This window comes from Mobula hypostoma, chromosome 14, assembly GCF_963921235.1.
Source record: "Mobula hypostoma chromosome 14, sMobHyp1.1, whole genome shotgun sequence".
In the NCBI taxonomy this organism is placed as follows: Eukaryota; Metazoa; Chordata; class Chondrichthyes; order Myliobatiformes; family Myliobatidae; genus Mobula; species Mobula hypostoma.
Genome location: NC_086110.1, coordinates 75,606,533 through 75,619,785, shown reverse-complemented (window position 1 = coordinate 75,619,785; position 13,253 = coordinate 75,606,533). Strand labels below are relative to the sequence as shown.

Genomic DNA, 13,253 nt, shown 5'->3' with positions numbered 1-13,253 from the left:
TGGATACCATAGAGAGAGTGCAGAGGAGATTTACAAGGATGTTGCCTGAACTTGAGAGCACCCCTTATGAGAATAGGTTGTGTGAACTCGGCCTTTTCTCCTTGCAGCGAAGGGGGATGAGAGGTGACCTGATAGAGGTGTATAAGATGATGAGAAGCATTGATTGTGGGCATAGTCAGAAGCTTTCTCCCAGGGCTGAAATAGTTAACACTAGAGGGCACCGTTTTAAGGTGCTTGGACGTAGGTACAAGGGGCATGTTAGAGGCAAGTTTTTCACACAAAGAGTGCTGGGTGTCAGCGACAGTGGTAGAGGTGGATAAAATAGGGTCTCTTAAGAGACACTTAGATAGATACATGGAGCTTAGAAAAATAGAGGGCAATGCGGTAGGGAGATCCAAGGCAGCTTCTAGAGCAGTTTACATGGTTGGCACAACATTGTGGGCCGAAGGGCCTGTAATGTGCAGTAGGTTTCTATGTTCTATATTCTAACATGACTAAGGATGTTCTGGGGGCAGCCCACAAGTATGGCCACACATTCTGGCATCAACACAGCATTCCCACGATCCTCGGCAGAACAACACAGAACATAACAAACCACGTTCCTTCCTTCCATCCAACACACACACACACACACACACACACACACACACACACACACACACAAAGAGTTCTCTAATCCCAGTCATGTCTGCTTTCAGCCTCCAGTTAACTCGCAGATTTGCAGAAAATGGGCCTTCAACTTCTCGAGCAGAATCTCAGAAAATCACAGACCCAGCCATTGGGCCTTAATTTCTGGACTTCTGATTGACTTTTGGTCTCTGATCTGAACTTCTGATTGAACCTGAATGAAGTCTGAACTCCAGGGCTCAAAGGCCGGTCTCGTCGATGACAGGACCTGAACACGAATCTCAAACTTGGAACTCTCACTTAAGATACAAATGATAATGATTAAATGGGCAGTGAAATGATAGATGGAACTTGAGCCTACAGCGGTGATGCACTCGGGAGCGAGTCCGACAGGGGTGATGTACTCGGGAGTGAATCTGACAGGGATGATGTACTCGGGAGTGGCCGACAGCGGTGATGTACTCGGGAGTGAATCCCTCGGGAGTGAGTCCGACAGGGGTGATGTACTCGGGAGTGAGTCCGACAGGGGCGATGTACACGGGAGTGAGTCCGACAGGGACGATGTACTCGGGAGCGAGTCCGACAGGGGTGATGTACTCGGGAGTGAGTCCGACAGGGGTGATGTACTCGGGAGGGAATCCGACAGGGGTGATGTACTTGGGAGTGAGTCCGACAGGGGTGATGTACTCGGGAGTGAGTCCGACAGGGGTGATGTACTCGGGAGGGAATCCGACAGGGGTGATGTACTCGGGAGTGAGTCTGACAGGGGTGATGTACTCGGGAGCAAATCCGACAGGGGCGATGTACTCGGGAGTGAATCCGACAGCGGTGATGTACTCGGGAGTGAATCTGACAGGGGAGATGTACTCGGGAGTGAATCCGACAGGGGCGATGTACTCGGGAGTGAATCCGACAGCGTTGATGTACTCGGGAGTGAGTCCGACAGGGGTGATGTACTTGGGAGTGAGTCCGACAGGGGAGATGTACTCGGGAGTGAATCCGACAGGGGAGATGTACTCGGGAGTGAATCCGACAGGGGTGATGTACTCGGGAGTGAATCCGACAGGGGTGATTTACTCGGGAGTGAATCCGACAGCGGTGATGTACTCGGGAGTGAGTCCGACTCGGGAGTGAATCCGACAGGGCTGATGTACTCGGGAGTGAGTCCAATAGTGGTGATGTACTCGGGAGTGAGTCTGACAGGAGTGATGTACTCGGGAGTGAGTCCGACAGCGGTGATGTACTCGGGAGTGAATCCGACAGGGGTGATGTACTCGGGAGTGAATCCGATAGGAGTGATGTACTCGGGAGTGAATCCGACAGGGGCGATGTACTTGGGAGTGAATCCGACAGGGGTGATGTACTCAGGAGCGAATCCGAAAGAGGTGATGTACTGGGGAGTGAATCCGACCGGGGTGATGTATTTCATCGTCGTAAGGTCGCATCTGGAATTTCCAGTTGGCGGACGATTTCCCTCCACGCCGTTCTGTCCCACACTTGTCCATAACATCCCTAGTCTTGTCCAGCTTGGTCCAATCCTTGATGTTATCTAGCCACGTCGTTCTTTGCCTTCCTCTTCCTTTCTTTCCCTCCACCTTTCCATATAGCAAGTCCGACAAGATGTTATCCCTCCACGTAACGTGTCCACAATAAGCAACTTTTAACTTCATAATCTTCTCCAGCAATATCTGTGGTCTATCAACTTCGGACAAAACCCTTTCATCTGAAACTTTCTCTACCCAGCTGATCTTCAACATTCATCAATAGCACCACATTTCAGAAGCATTAATTCATTTCATGTCATCCTTCTTCAGGGTCTGTGTTTCTGATCCATATCTCAGCACTGACCACACGTAACACTTGAGGAAGCGGATTCTACTTTGGATGTCTACCTTCCGATTGCATAGTAGATCTTTTAGCTTCATGAACTGGGTCTTAGCCATACCTATTCTCCTTCTGATCTCAACTCACATCTTCCGTCATCTGTCAGACAGCCGCCAAGATACTCAAACTTTGCACCTGTTCAATGTCTTGTCCATTCACTTGTAACGATACCATCATGAATGAGTCTTTAGTGTTTGTTTTGCTTACCACCATCGATTTTGTTTTCTTCGGGCTGATTTTAAGTCCGTCTTCAAGGCTTTTCTTATTCACTTTATTCAGCATAATTTGCAGTTCGCATTCGCTGTCAGTTAACAATGCGGTGTTGTCCGCATACCTGATTTCACCCACCTTCCGGCCTCCGATTGGAATACCTGTCTCCTGATGGTCACATTCCCGAAAAATCCATTCTCCGTAGAGGTTGAACAAATCCCACGATCCAACACGCCTGGTTTAATACATGCCCATGGTGATAGCTCATTTTCTACCCTGACTGCCGCTTTCTGTTTCCAATACGTTCCTTATTATCTAAACATTCTCCCATCCCAGATCATACTTGTTCAGCACCTCTATTATTTTCTTGTGTCTTACTTTACCAAAAGCCTTTTCATAGTCAATAAAGCATAAGTAGATGGTCTTTTGTGCCTCAATGCATCTCTCCATGATGTTTCTCATCGCAAATATTCCTTCACTTTTTCCTGAGCCTTTACGAAAACCAAACTGCATTTCTCCAATTTCATGGCTGATTGTACCTTTCATTCTGCCGAACACTATTTTCAACAGTAGCTTGACGCAGTGAGACATTATGCTTATCGTCCTGTGTTTGTTACATTTTATCGTCCTTGGCTTTTTTGGTAAGGCGATAAATACCGATTTCAGAAAGTCCTCCAGAAGATTTCCTGTCATATAACTGTTGTTTAATATCGCTAAAAGGTTCGTTTTTCCCTTCGGACCAAGTGATTTCAGAATTTCAGTGGAAATCTTATCTTCACCGGCCGCCTTTCTGACTTTTAGACTCCAAATCGCACTTTCCATCTCTGACATCAATATTTTAGGTTGATTAGTCATTTGATTTAATTCTGGTAAATCCTCAATCCTGCTATCTTCAAATAATTCTGAGATGTACTCAACCCATCTGTCCATGATCTCTTCCTTTTCATAGCATGGATTACCACTACTGTCTTCGACACACACAGCTGATGGCATGGTCCTCTTTAATTTCGTCATATCCTTTACCTTTTGGTGAAGGCCCCTATAATCATAACTTCGTTCATACTGCTCAATTTCTTCGCACTGTTCATTCATCCAATTCTCTTTCGCTTCCTTACATTTTCTTTGAATCAAGCGGTGTAGGGCTTTGTATTGTTCATTATCCCGATGTTTCACTTTTCTTCTTTCTTCAGTTAACTTTCTCAGCTCATCGGTGAACCAAGGGTTATGTCTTTTGCTCTTTTTCCAAAAACCCAAAGTCTTTTCCGCAACTTCTGTCACTGTTGTTTTAAACTCTTCCCATATGCTCTCCACTGCCATGTTGCTACACTCGTCATCTTAAGACTGAAAATCTATTCTCCGTTTCGACCAAATATTCGATCTTTTTTGCTTCATCCGTAATGAGTAAATCAAAATCTATCTTATTTGGTGGTTTGGCCTTTCTCATCTTCTTCAAATGCACACTCATGTCCAATACCACAGGGTTGGGATCTGTATAACAGTCGGCACCAGGGTAAGTTTTCACCTGCTTCCCTCCATTCCTGAATCAATTGGTACTAAAATATAGTCAATTTGGTTTTTTACTGACCCATCAGGACTGGTCCATGTGTACAGTCTCTGTTTTGGCAGACTGTACCAGGTGTTCGCAATCATTAGTTTGTTAGTTTTTACAAATTCGACCAGTCTTTCTCCACGGTCATTTCTTTCCCCAAGTCCGAAGGGTCCTACAGTCAAAACTTCTCTTGCGTGGCCAGCTTTGGGATTAAAATCACCAAGAATCACAGTTACTTCATTGTTTTTAGTCTTTTTCATTAGCCTTTCAACTTCTCCGCAGACCATATCGACTTCATGATCGTCATAGTCCGTGGTTGGCATATAGACCTGTATGACGTTAATGTCTAATGGTTTAGCCGAGATTTTAATCATCATCACTCTTTTGTTAATGGATTCACTGCCTTTGATAGTTCTTGCTGTTTCCTTGTCTACCAAAATTCCAACTCCGTGCTTACGTTCACTTCCTCCTGAATAGGTCAATTGGTATCCATCATCCCTTTTGAGCTATCCCCCCTCCCCCCCCGTCCATCTGGTTTCACATAGTCCATGTTTGTTTATCTTCAGTCTTTTCATTTCCATAACCACGTTTTCTAGTTTACCTCGTATAAGAAGAGATCTAATATTCCACGTAGCTATCCTGACATGAGGTTTTCACTTGATGACAACCCTGGTAGCCTCATTCCTACCGTTGCCGGACGCGACTCCATTACTGTTATTCGTGGCTCTGTTAACGTCGTTGTTTTGATCCTTTATTGAGACTGACATATTGGGAAATCATGTCCTTGGCAGGTTACAGCAGTGGTTTGCCTTTACCTTCTGCCGGGTGAGTTTAACGAGATCGCCACCTCTCTTCTTGGTAGATCATCTGCTTGCAAAGCAACCATTGTCTTCCAAGGTTGTAGCTCTTCCGCCGTCCCCACCAGTCTCCTGCTGGGTCCGCTGTTGGCCATCGCTCGTAACCCCGAGCAAGGGACCCTTACCAGGCGCTACCAGCCGGGTCAGCTGGATCTGGGGCGAATCGCAAGGGAAGGGGCGACCACACCCTTAGGCCAACTTAAGGCCCTGCTACACAGGTTTACTTGACACAAATACAAAAAATTAAAAGTTAAAAATTAAAATGACAGCAAATAAAACTTCATTAATGAGGGTAATGTGGGAGGATACCCGAGCTTCGCAGCACCACGCCACCTCTTCTGGGTCGGCCCGGTGAAAGTTGAAGTCATTGGTGGTACTGTCCCACTCCTTTTTGGAGGCCCGGACACTGGAGAGGCCGCTCCCCAGCCCGGAGGGAGCCGACGCCCAGCCCCGGCACACAGAGACACCCGCGGCCCCAGGACAAGTATAGGTGGGGCCTCCGCAGCCTTGGCGCCGCGCTTCCGCTTCACTTGAGAAATGGCAGCCGCGTAACAAACAACAGCCAAGGGCAAAACTCCTGAATCTCTAGACCCCACCTTGCCGGTGTTTGCTGTCCCTCCGGTGGTCTGTGGGACAGTGTTCTGTCACTCAGTTCCGTGTGCAGAGCCCTGATACTGCCCAGTGGGAGCAGAGAGGCCCACTGGGACACAGCGGCCCGCTGGGAGCAGAGCGGCCCACTGGGAACAGAGCGGCCCACTGGGAGCAGAGCGGCCCTCTGGGAACAGAGCGGCCCACTGGGAGCAGAGCGGCCCTCTGGGACAGAGCGGCCCACTGGGAGCAGAGCGGCCCTCTGGGACAAAGCGGCCCACTGCACTCACACTAGCTTGGGATGAAAAAGGGTAGAACGCGAGTCCTTCATTGAGGGCATGTTGATGTTTGTGAAACTTCGGTGTTTGCAGGGTAGTCGGGGATGACAATTGATGACAACCAGTACTACCTACAGTGGCAGAGGTGACCCAGTAGCAAAGCGGTTAACGTAACGCTTTACAGTGCCGGTGACCCAGCTTTTGTTTAAAGATTGGTTTCATTTCTCACATACAGTACTGTGCAAAAGTCTGAGACATATATATAGCTAGAGTGCCTGAGACTTTTGAAGAGTACTGTAGCGATTTACTGTTTTGCAGGATACTGTTGCAGTAAAATCAAAACAAGTTTCATGACATATGTGAGTGATGACAGACATGATTCTGATATGGGTCTCTAATATGGTCTGGGAGTGGGAAGGGGACACAGACAGGGAGAGGACAATTATGGTCCGGAAAAGGAGAAGGGAGAGGTGAGGGAACAGGAAGGACCAGAGTGACATGGTGGGGGGTGTGTGTAAAATTAGCTGAAAGTTAGATAAATTAATGTTCATGCCATCAGGCTGGAGGCTACCCAGGTGGAATATGAGGTGTTGCTCCTCCAGACTGAGTTTGGCCTCATTCTGGCAGTGGAGGTCAGGCTGCATCTGGACTTAAACTGATCTGGAGATACAAAATACTGCAGGTGCCAAAATGTAGAGCAAAAGAAATGCTGGAGGAACTCAGTGGGTCAAGCAGCATCTGTGGAGGCAGAGGGAGGGTCAAGGTTTAGGGCAGCAACCCTACAACAAGATTAAATTGATAGATTTGATCTTACCCTTGACATTAACCAACCAGCTTCGTGATTGGTCATTCCCAACAAGTAGGGGACCACAGTCATTTCTTTGGCTTCAAAGACCTGCTCGGCATTTTTCGTTAGGAAGATCCCATCCACCACTATAGGTGAAATCATCTGTTTGGAAAAATAAGGCAGAAAAGTTTAACTGGGGCATTCAGTGTCAAAAACAGAGCAGAATAGTTCAAACACGAGATGGATTTACACACTCCCCTGAATACGAAGCTTTCTTTGGTCAAGAAAGCACAACAGCATGCTGAGGAGATTGAGACATAAAAGGTCCCTCCTGACCAGCTGCATCACCATCTGGTTTGGGAATTGCAAGGCATCTGAACACAAGTCTCGACAAAGGGTTGAAAGGACGACTGAGAGGATCATTGATTGATCTACTTAGTGATACACTGTGGATTAGGCCCCACAGCCCTTCCAGCCTTGCTGCCCAGCAACCCCTGACAAACCCGAGCTAAATCATGGGACAACTTACAATGACCAGTTAACCTACCCTGTACGTCTTTGGACTGGGGGTGGGGGAAGAGAACTGGAGACCCAGAGAAAAATCACATCTTCCTCGGGGAGGACGTACAGAACTCCTTGCAGAATGGCACCAGGATTGAACGCCGAGCCCCAGAACACACCAAGGTGTAATAATATCACACTAACAGCTACGCTACATCGATGTCTCATTCCTGCCCATCAGAGATATTCATCAGGAGCGCTACGTACACAGGGCTCTTAACATTCTGAATGATCCCTCCCATCCGTCCAACAGTCTCTTTGACTCCCTACCATCAGGCAGGAGGTACAGTAGCATTAGGACGAGACCTGTTTGGATGGGAAACAGCTTCTTCCCCTAGGCTGTGTGAGACACCTGAACTCACTACCACCACCCAGGCCTCATCACGTATGAAGTGCCAGTCGTGTTAAACTGTTTACAATTTAAACTTGTGTCTTAAACCATCTTATTATTTGTTAATATATGTGTGGTAATATTACTTTGTGTTGTATCTAAATTATAGAAAGAGGTAGTTACACCCAAGGTGCAGGACACAGGAAACCGGGTGACAGCCAGCAAGGGGAAAGGGGTTAAGACCAGTACAGAGTAACCCTGTGGCCATCCCCTCAATAACACATATTTCACTGTGGATACTGTTGGGGGGGGGTGTGACCTAACAGAGGAAAGTCACAGTGGTCGGGTCTCTGGCACTGAGTCTGCCTCTGTGACTCAGGAGGGAAGGGGCGGGGGAAGAAGAGGCACGCTGTGGTGGTAAGGGATTCATTAGTTAGGGAAACAGACAGGAGGTTCTGTGGATGAGAACAAGAGTCCTGAATGATATGTTGCCTCCAAGGTGCCAGGATCCTGGACATCTCAGATCGAGTCCTCAGCATTCTGAACTGGAAGGATGAGCAGCCAGAAGTCGTGGTCCATGTAGATACCAATGGCATGGGTAGGACGAGTGATGAGGTTCTGCAAAGTAAGTTCAAGGAGTTATGTGCTAAGTTAAAGGGCAGGACCTCCAGGGTTGTGATCTCAGGATTGCTACCCATGCCATGTGCCAGTGAGGCCAGAATTAGGAACATTATATAGTTTAATACATGGCTAGGGAGTTGGTGTAAGGTGGGGGGGCATAAGATTTTTGGATCATTGGGCTCTCTTCTAGGGAAGGTGGGACCTGTACAGAAGAGATGGCTTGCACCTGGACTGGAAGGGGACTAATATCCTAGTGGGAAGGTTAGTTAGAGCTGCACGGTGGGATTTAAACTAGAGTTGCAGGGGGATGGGAACCAGAGTGCCTAAACAGTTGGCGGAGAGGTTGTGAATGCAGATGTTGGTAAGACCTTAGACAAAGTCAGGAATGAAAAGGTTGAGCATGGTGCAGCTGGTGTCCTGAGCTGCGTATATTTCAATGCAACAAGTATTTTAGGAAAGGTATTTTGGGATAGTGCTAAAGATGAGGTAGCTGGTTGACAAACAGAGGCAATGTGTAGCGAGGAGAAGCTGTAGACAGGGCAAATTTACAGCCAACAGAATGAGTTGCAATGTAAAAGATGGACAATATTGAAGAGAGTGAATACAGGACTGAAGAAGTTATATTTGACTGTGCGCAGTATACAGAATAAGGTAGATGAACTTGTAGGTATGATGTTCTGGGCATCACTGATGGGCTGAAAGAAGATTATAGCTGAGAGCTTAATGTCCAAGGATACACATTGTATTGAAAGAACAGGCTGGAATGCAGAGAGGGTGGCATTGTTTTGTTGGTAAAAAAAAAATCATATTATTAGAAAGAGGTGACATAGGGTTGGGAGGTGTTAAAACTTTGTGGATAGAGCTAAGGAACTGTAAGGGTAAAAAGACCTTGATGGGAGTTGTATACGTACCCCCCAAACAGTCTACAAATATGGTCTACAAATTACAACAGGATATAGAAAATGCATGCCAAAAGGGCAATTTTGCAATTGTCATGGGGGATTTCAATATGCATGTAGAGTGGGAAAATCAGGTTGGTGTTGGATTACAGGAGGGGGAATTTCTAGAGTGCCTGCAAGATGGCTTTTCAGAGCAGCTCGCGGTTGAGCCCATTAGGGGATCAGCTATTCAGGACTGAGTGTTGGGCAATGAACTGGAATTGATCAGAGAGCTGAAGGTAAAAGAACCCTTAGGGGAAGTGATCATAATATGATCAAATTCACCCTGAAATTTGAGAAGGAGAAGTTAAAGTTAGATGCATCAGTATTACAGTGGAGTAAAGTGAACTACAGAGAGGAGTTGGCCAGAATTGATTGGAAAAGAACACTGGCAAGGATGATGGCAGAGCAGCAAGGGCTGGAATTTCTGGAAGTATTTCAGAAGGCACAGGATATATACATCCCAAAGAGAAAGAAGTATTCTAAAGGAAAGGTGTCAGAACTGTGGCTAACAAGAGAAGTCAAAGCCAACATTAAAGCCAAAGAGAGGGCATATAATAGAGCAAAAATTATTGGGGAATTAGAGGATTGGGAAGCTTTCAAATACCAACAAAAGGCAACTAAAAAGTAATTAAGAAGGTAAAGCTGTAAGGTAAGTTAGCTAATAATATTAAAGAGGATAGGGAAAGTATCTTCAGATCCATAAAGTGTAAAAGAGAGGTGAGAGTAGCTTTCAGTATTAGCTGGAAAATGATGCTGGAGAGGTAGTAATGGAGGACAATGAAATGGCAGATGAACTGAATTACTATTTTACATCAGTCTTCAATATGGTGGAACTTCCAGGAGTCAGGGGTCATTAAGTGTGTGAAGTTGTCATACGTAGAAAGAAAGTTCTTGGGAAACTGAAAGGTCTGATAAATCAGCTGGACCAGATGGTATACACAGAAGGGTTCGGGAAGAAGTGGCTGAAGAGATCGTGGAGTTATTAGTAATGATCTTTCAAGAATCACTGGATTTTGAAATGGTTCCAGAAGACTGGAAAATTGCAAATGTCACTCCACCCTTCAAGAAGGGAAAGGGGCAGAAGAAAGGAAACTAGTCTGGCCTCAGTGGTTTGGAAATCATGGGAGTCAATTATTAAGCATGAGGTCTCAGTGTACTTGGAGGCACATGATAAAATAGGACATCGTCAGCATGGTTTCCTCAAGGGAAAGTTTTGCCTGACAAATCTATTGGAATTCTTTGAAGAAAGTACAAGCAGGATAGACAATGGAGAATCAGTAGATGTTCTGTACTTGGATTTTCCGAAGGCCTTTGACAAAGTGCCACACTTGAGGCTGATTAAGAAGCTATGAGCCTGTGGTATTACAGGAAAAATTCAGCAGAGATAAAGCAATGGTAGGAGGCAACAAGTGGGAACACAGGGAGTCTTTTCTGGTTGGCTGCTGGTGACTAGTGGTTTTCCACAGGGGTCTGTGTTGGGTTCGATTCTTTTTGCGTTGTATGTGAATGATTTGGATGGACTTGATGGCTTTGTTGCAAAGTTTGCAGGGGATATGCAGATAGGTAGAGGGGCAAGTAGTTTTGAGGAAGTAGAGAGGCTACAAGTGATTGGCCGAGTTAACTACAACTTGATTGAAAAATCATGCACCAATTGCATGCCACATTCCCTGCAATGAAGCCAACTGAAAGTGAATTAAGGAAGGTTCTGGATGATGCCACAACTGTCTCCTTGCCGAACACCATGAACCGTTGTGTAAAAGAGGACAAACAGGTATTGGTGCCAATCTTTGTGCCTCTGGCTTGAAAGCACATTGGACCAAGGATGGACCAGGCTTCTCAGAGGAAGTGTGAAAGTGACGAAAGCAGTGGTCCGACTATAACAGTTTTTATAGGCAACAAATATGAGAAAGCTTCTGATATGTTAATCAGGCAGTTACGTGGAAATGTGGCTTGGTGTAAAACAGGAAGAGAGCTCAAGGAGGTTGAGGAAAGTTGCAAGCATTTGGCTTTTGTGAGTATAAAGAACCAGAATCTACTCTGCGTTCATTAAGGTTATTGCATGAACTTCAACCTGGAGACAAAAAGCTGTTTGTAAAAATAGATGCAAAAACCAAAGCCCAGCTGAAAGAACAGAAGGCCAAAAAGACAGGACTCAATGGAGATACAAAAACCTGGGGGACCAATATCCTGGTGGGGAGGTTTGTTAATGCTGCTAGGGAGAGTTAAAACTAGAATTGTTGGGGGGGTGGGAACCGAACTGAAGAGACTGGGGAAGAGGAGGTTGGCTCACAAATAGAGAAAGCTTGTAGACAGTGCGAGAGGGAGATTAGGCAGGTGATAGAGAAGGGATGCACTCAGATGGAAGGTTTGACATGTCTCCTATTTTAACGCAAGAGTGTTGTGAACAAAACGGATGAGCTTAGAGCGTTTATCAGTACTTGGAGATATGATGTGGTGGCCATTACAGAGACTTGGATGGCTCAGGAACAGGAATGGTTACTTCAAGTGCCGGGTTTAAGATTTTTCCAAAAGGACAGGGAGGGAGGCAAAAGAGGTGGGGGCGTAGTGCTGTTGATCACAGATAGTGTCACGGCTGCAGAAAAGGTGGACACCATGGTGGGATTGTCTACAGAGTGTCTGTGGGTGGAGGTTAGGAACAAGAAGGGGACAATAACTTTACTGGGTGTTTTTTACAGACCGCCCAATAGTAAGAGGGATATCGAGGAGCAGATAGGGAAACAGATCCTGTAATAATAACAGAGTTGTTGTGATGGGAGATTTTAATTTCCCAAATATCAATTGGAAATTCCCTAGAGCAAAGAGTTTAGATGGGGTGGAGTTTGTTAGATATGTCCAGGAAGGTTTCTTGACACAATATGTAGATAAGACAACAAGAGGAGAGGCTGTACTTGATTTGGTATTGGGAAATGAGCCTGGTCAGGTGTCAGATCTCTCAGTGGGAGAGCATTTTGGAGATAGTGATCATAATTCTATCTCCTTTACAATAGCATTGGAGAGAGATAGGAACAGACAAGTTAGAAAAGCGTTTAATTGGAGTAAGGGGAATTATGAGGCTATCAGGCAGGAAATTGGAAACAGATGTTCTCAGAGAAAAGTACGGAAGAAATGTGGCAAATATTCAGGGGATATTTGTGTGGAGTTCTGCATAGGTACGTTCCAATGAGACAGGGAAGTTATGGTAGGGTACAGGAACTGTGGTGTACAAAGGCTGTAATACATCTAGTCAAGAAGAAAAGAAAAGCTTACAAAAGGTTCAGAGAGCTAGGTAATGTTAGAGATCTAGAAGATTATAAGGCTAATAGGAAGGAGCGTAAGAAGGAAATTAGGAGAGCCAGAAGGGGCCATGAGAAGGCCTTGGCGGGCAGGATTAAGGAAAACCCCAAGGCATTCTATAAGTATGTGAAGAGCAAGAGGATAAGACGTGAAAGAATAGGACCAATCAAGTGTGACAGTGGGAAAGTATGTATGGAACAAGAGGAAAAAGCAGAGGTACTTAATGCAAACATGAGGAATTCTGCAGATGCTGGAAATTCAAGCCGCACACATCGAAGTTGCTGGTGAACGCAGCAGGCCAGGTAGCATCTATAGGAAGAGGTACAGTCGACGTTTCGGGCCGAGACCCTTCGTCAGGACTAACTTGTCCTCACCTACCACGCCACTAACCTCCGGGTCCAACATATTATTCTCCGTAACTTCTGCCACCTCCAACGGGATCCCACCACTAAGCACATCTTTCCCTCCTCCCCCTGCATTCCACAGGGATTGCTCCCTACGCCACTCCCTTGTCCATTCGACCGCCCCATCCCTCCCCACTGATCTCCCTCCTGGCACTTATCCTTGTAAGCGGAACAAGTGCTACACATGCCCTTACACTTCCTCCCTTACCACCATTCAGGGCCCCAGACAGTCCTCCCAGGTGAGGCGACACTTCACCTGAGAGTCGGTTGGGGTGATATACTGCGTCCGGTGCTCCCGATGTGGCCTTCTATATATTGGCG

At 46.1% G+C, this 13,253-nt stretch overlaps 1 protein-coding gene across 2 annotated transcripts in view; it reads right to left on the bottom strand.

Moving 5' to 3' along the window:
- LOC134356354 (fatty acyl-CoA hydrolase precursor, medium chain-like) overlaps positions 1-13,253 on the bottom strand; it is a 98,870-nt gene that overhangs the window by 45,729 nt on the left and 39,888 nt on the right. For both annotated transcript variants that reach the window (XM_063067254.1, XM_063067252.1), the window contains exon 8: positions 6,808-6,942. In XM_063067254.1, coding sequence (XP_062923324.1) covers positions 6,808-6,942 — 135 coding nt within the window. The remainder of the gene's footprint in view (positions 1-6,807; positions 6,943-13,253) is intronic.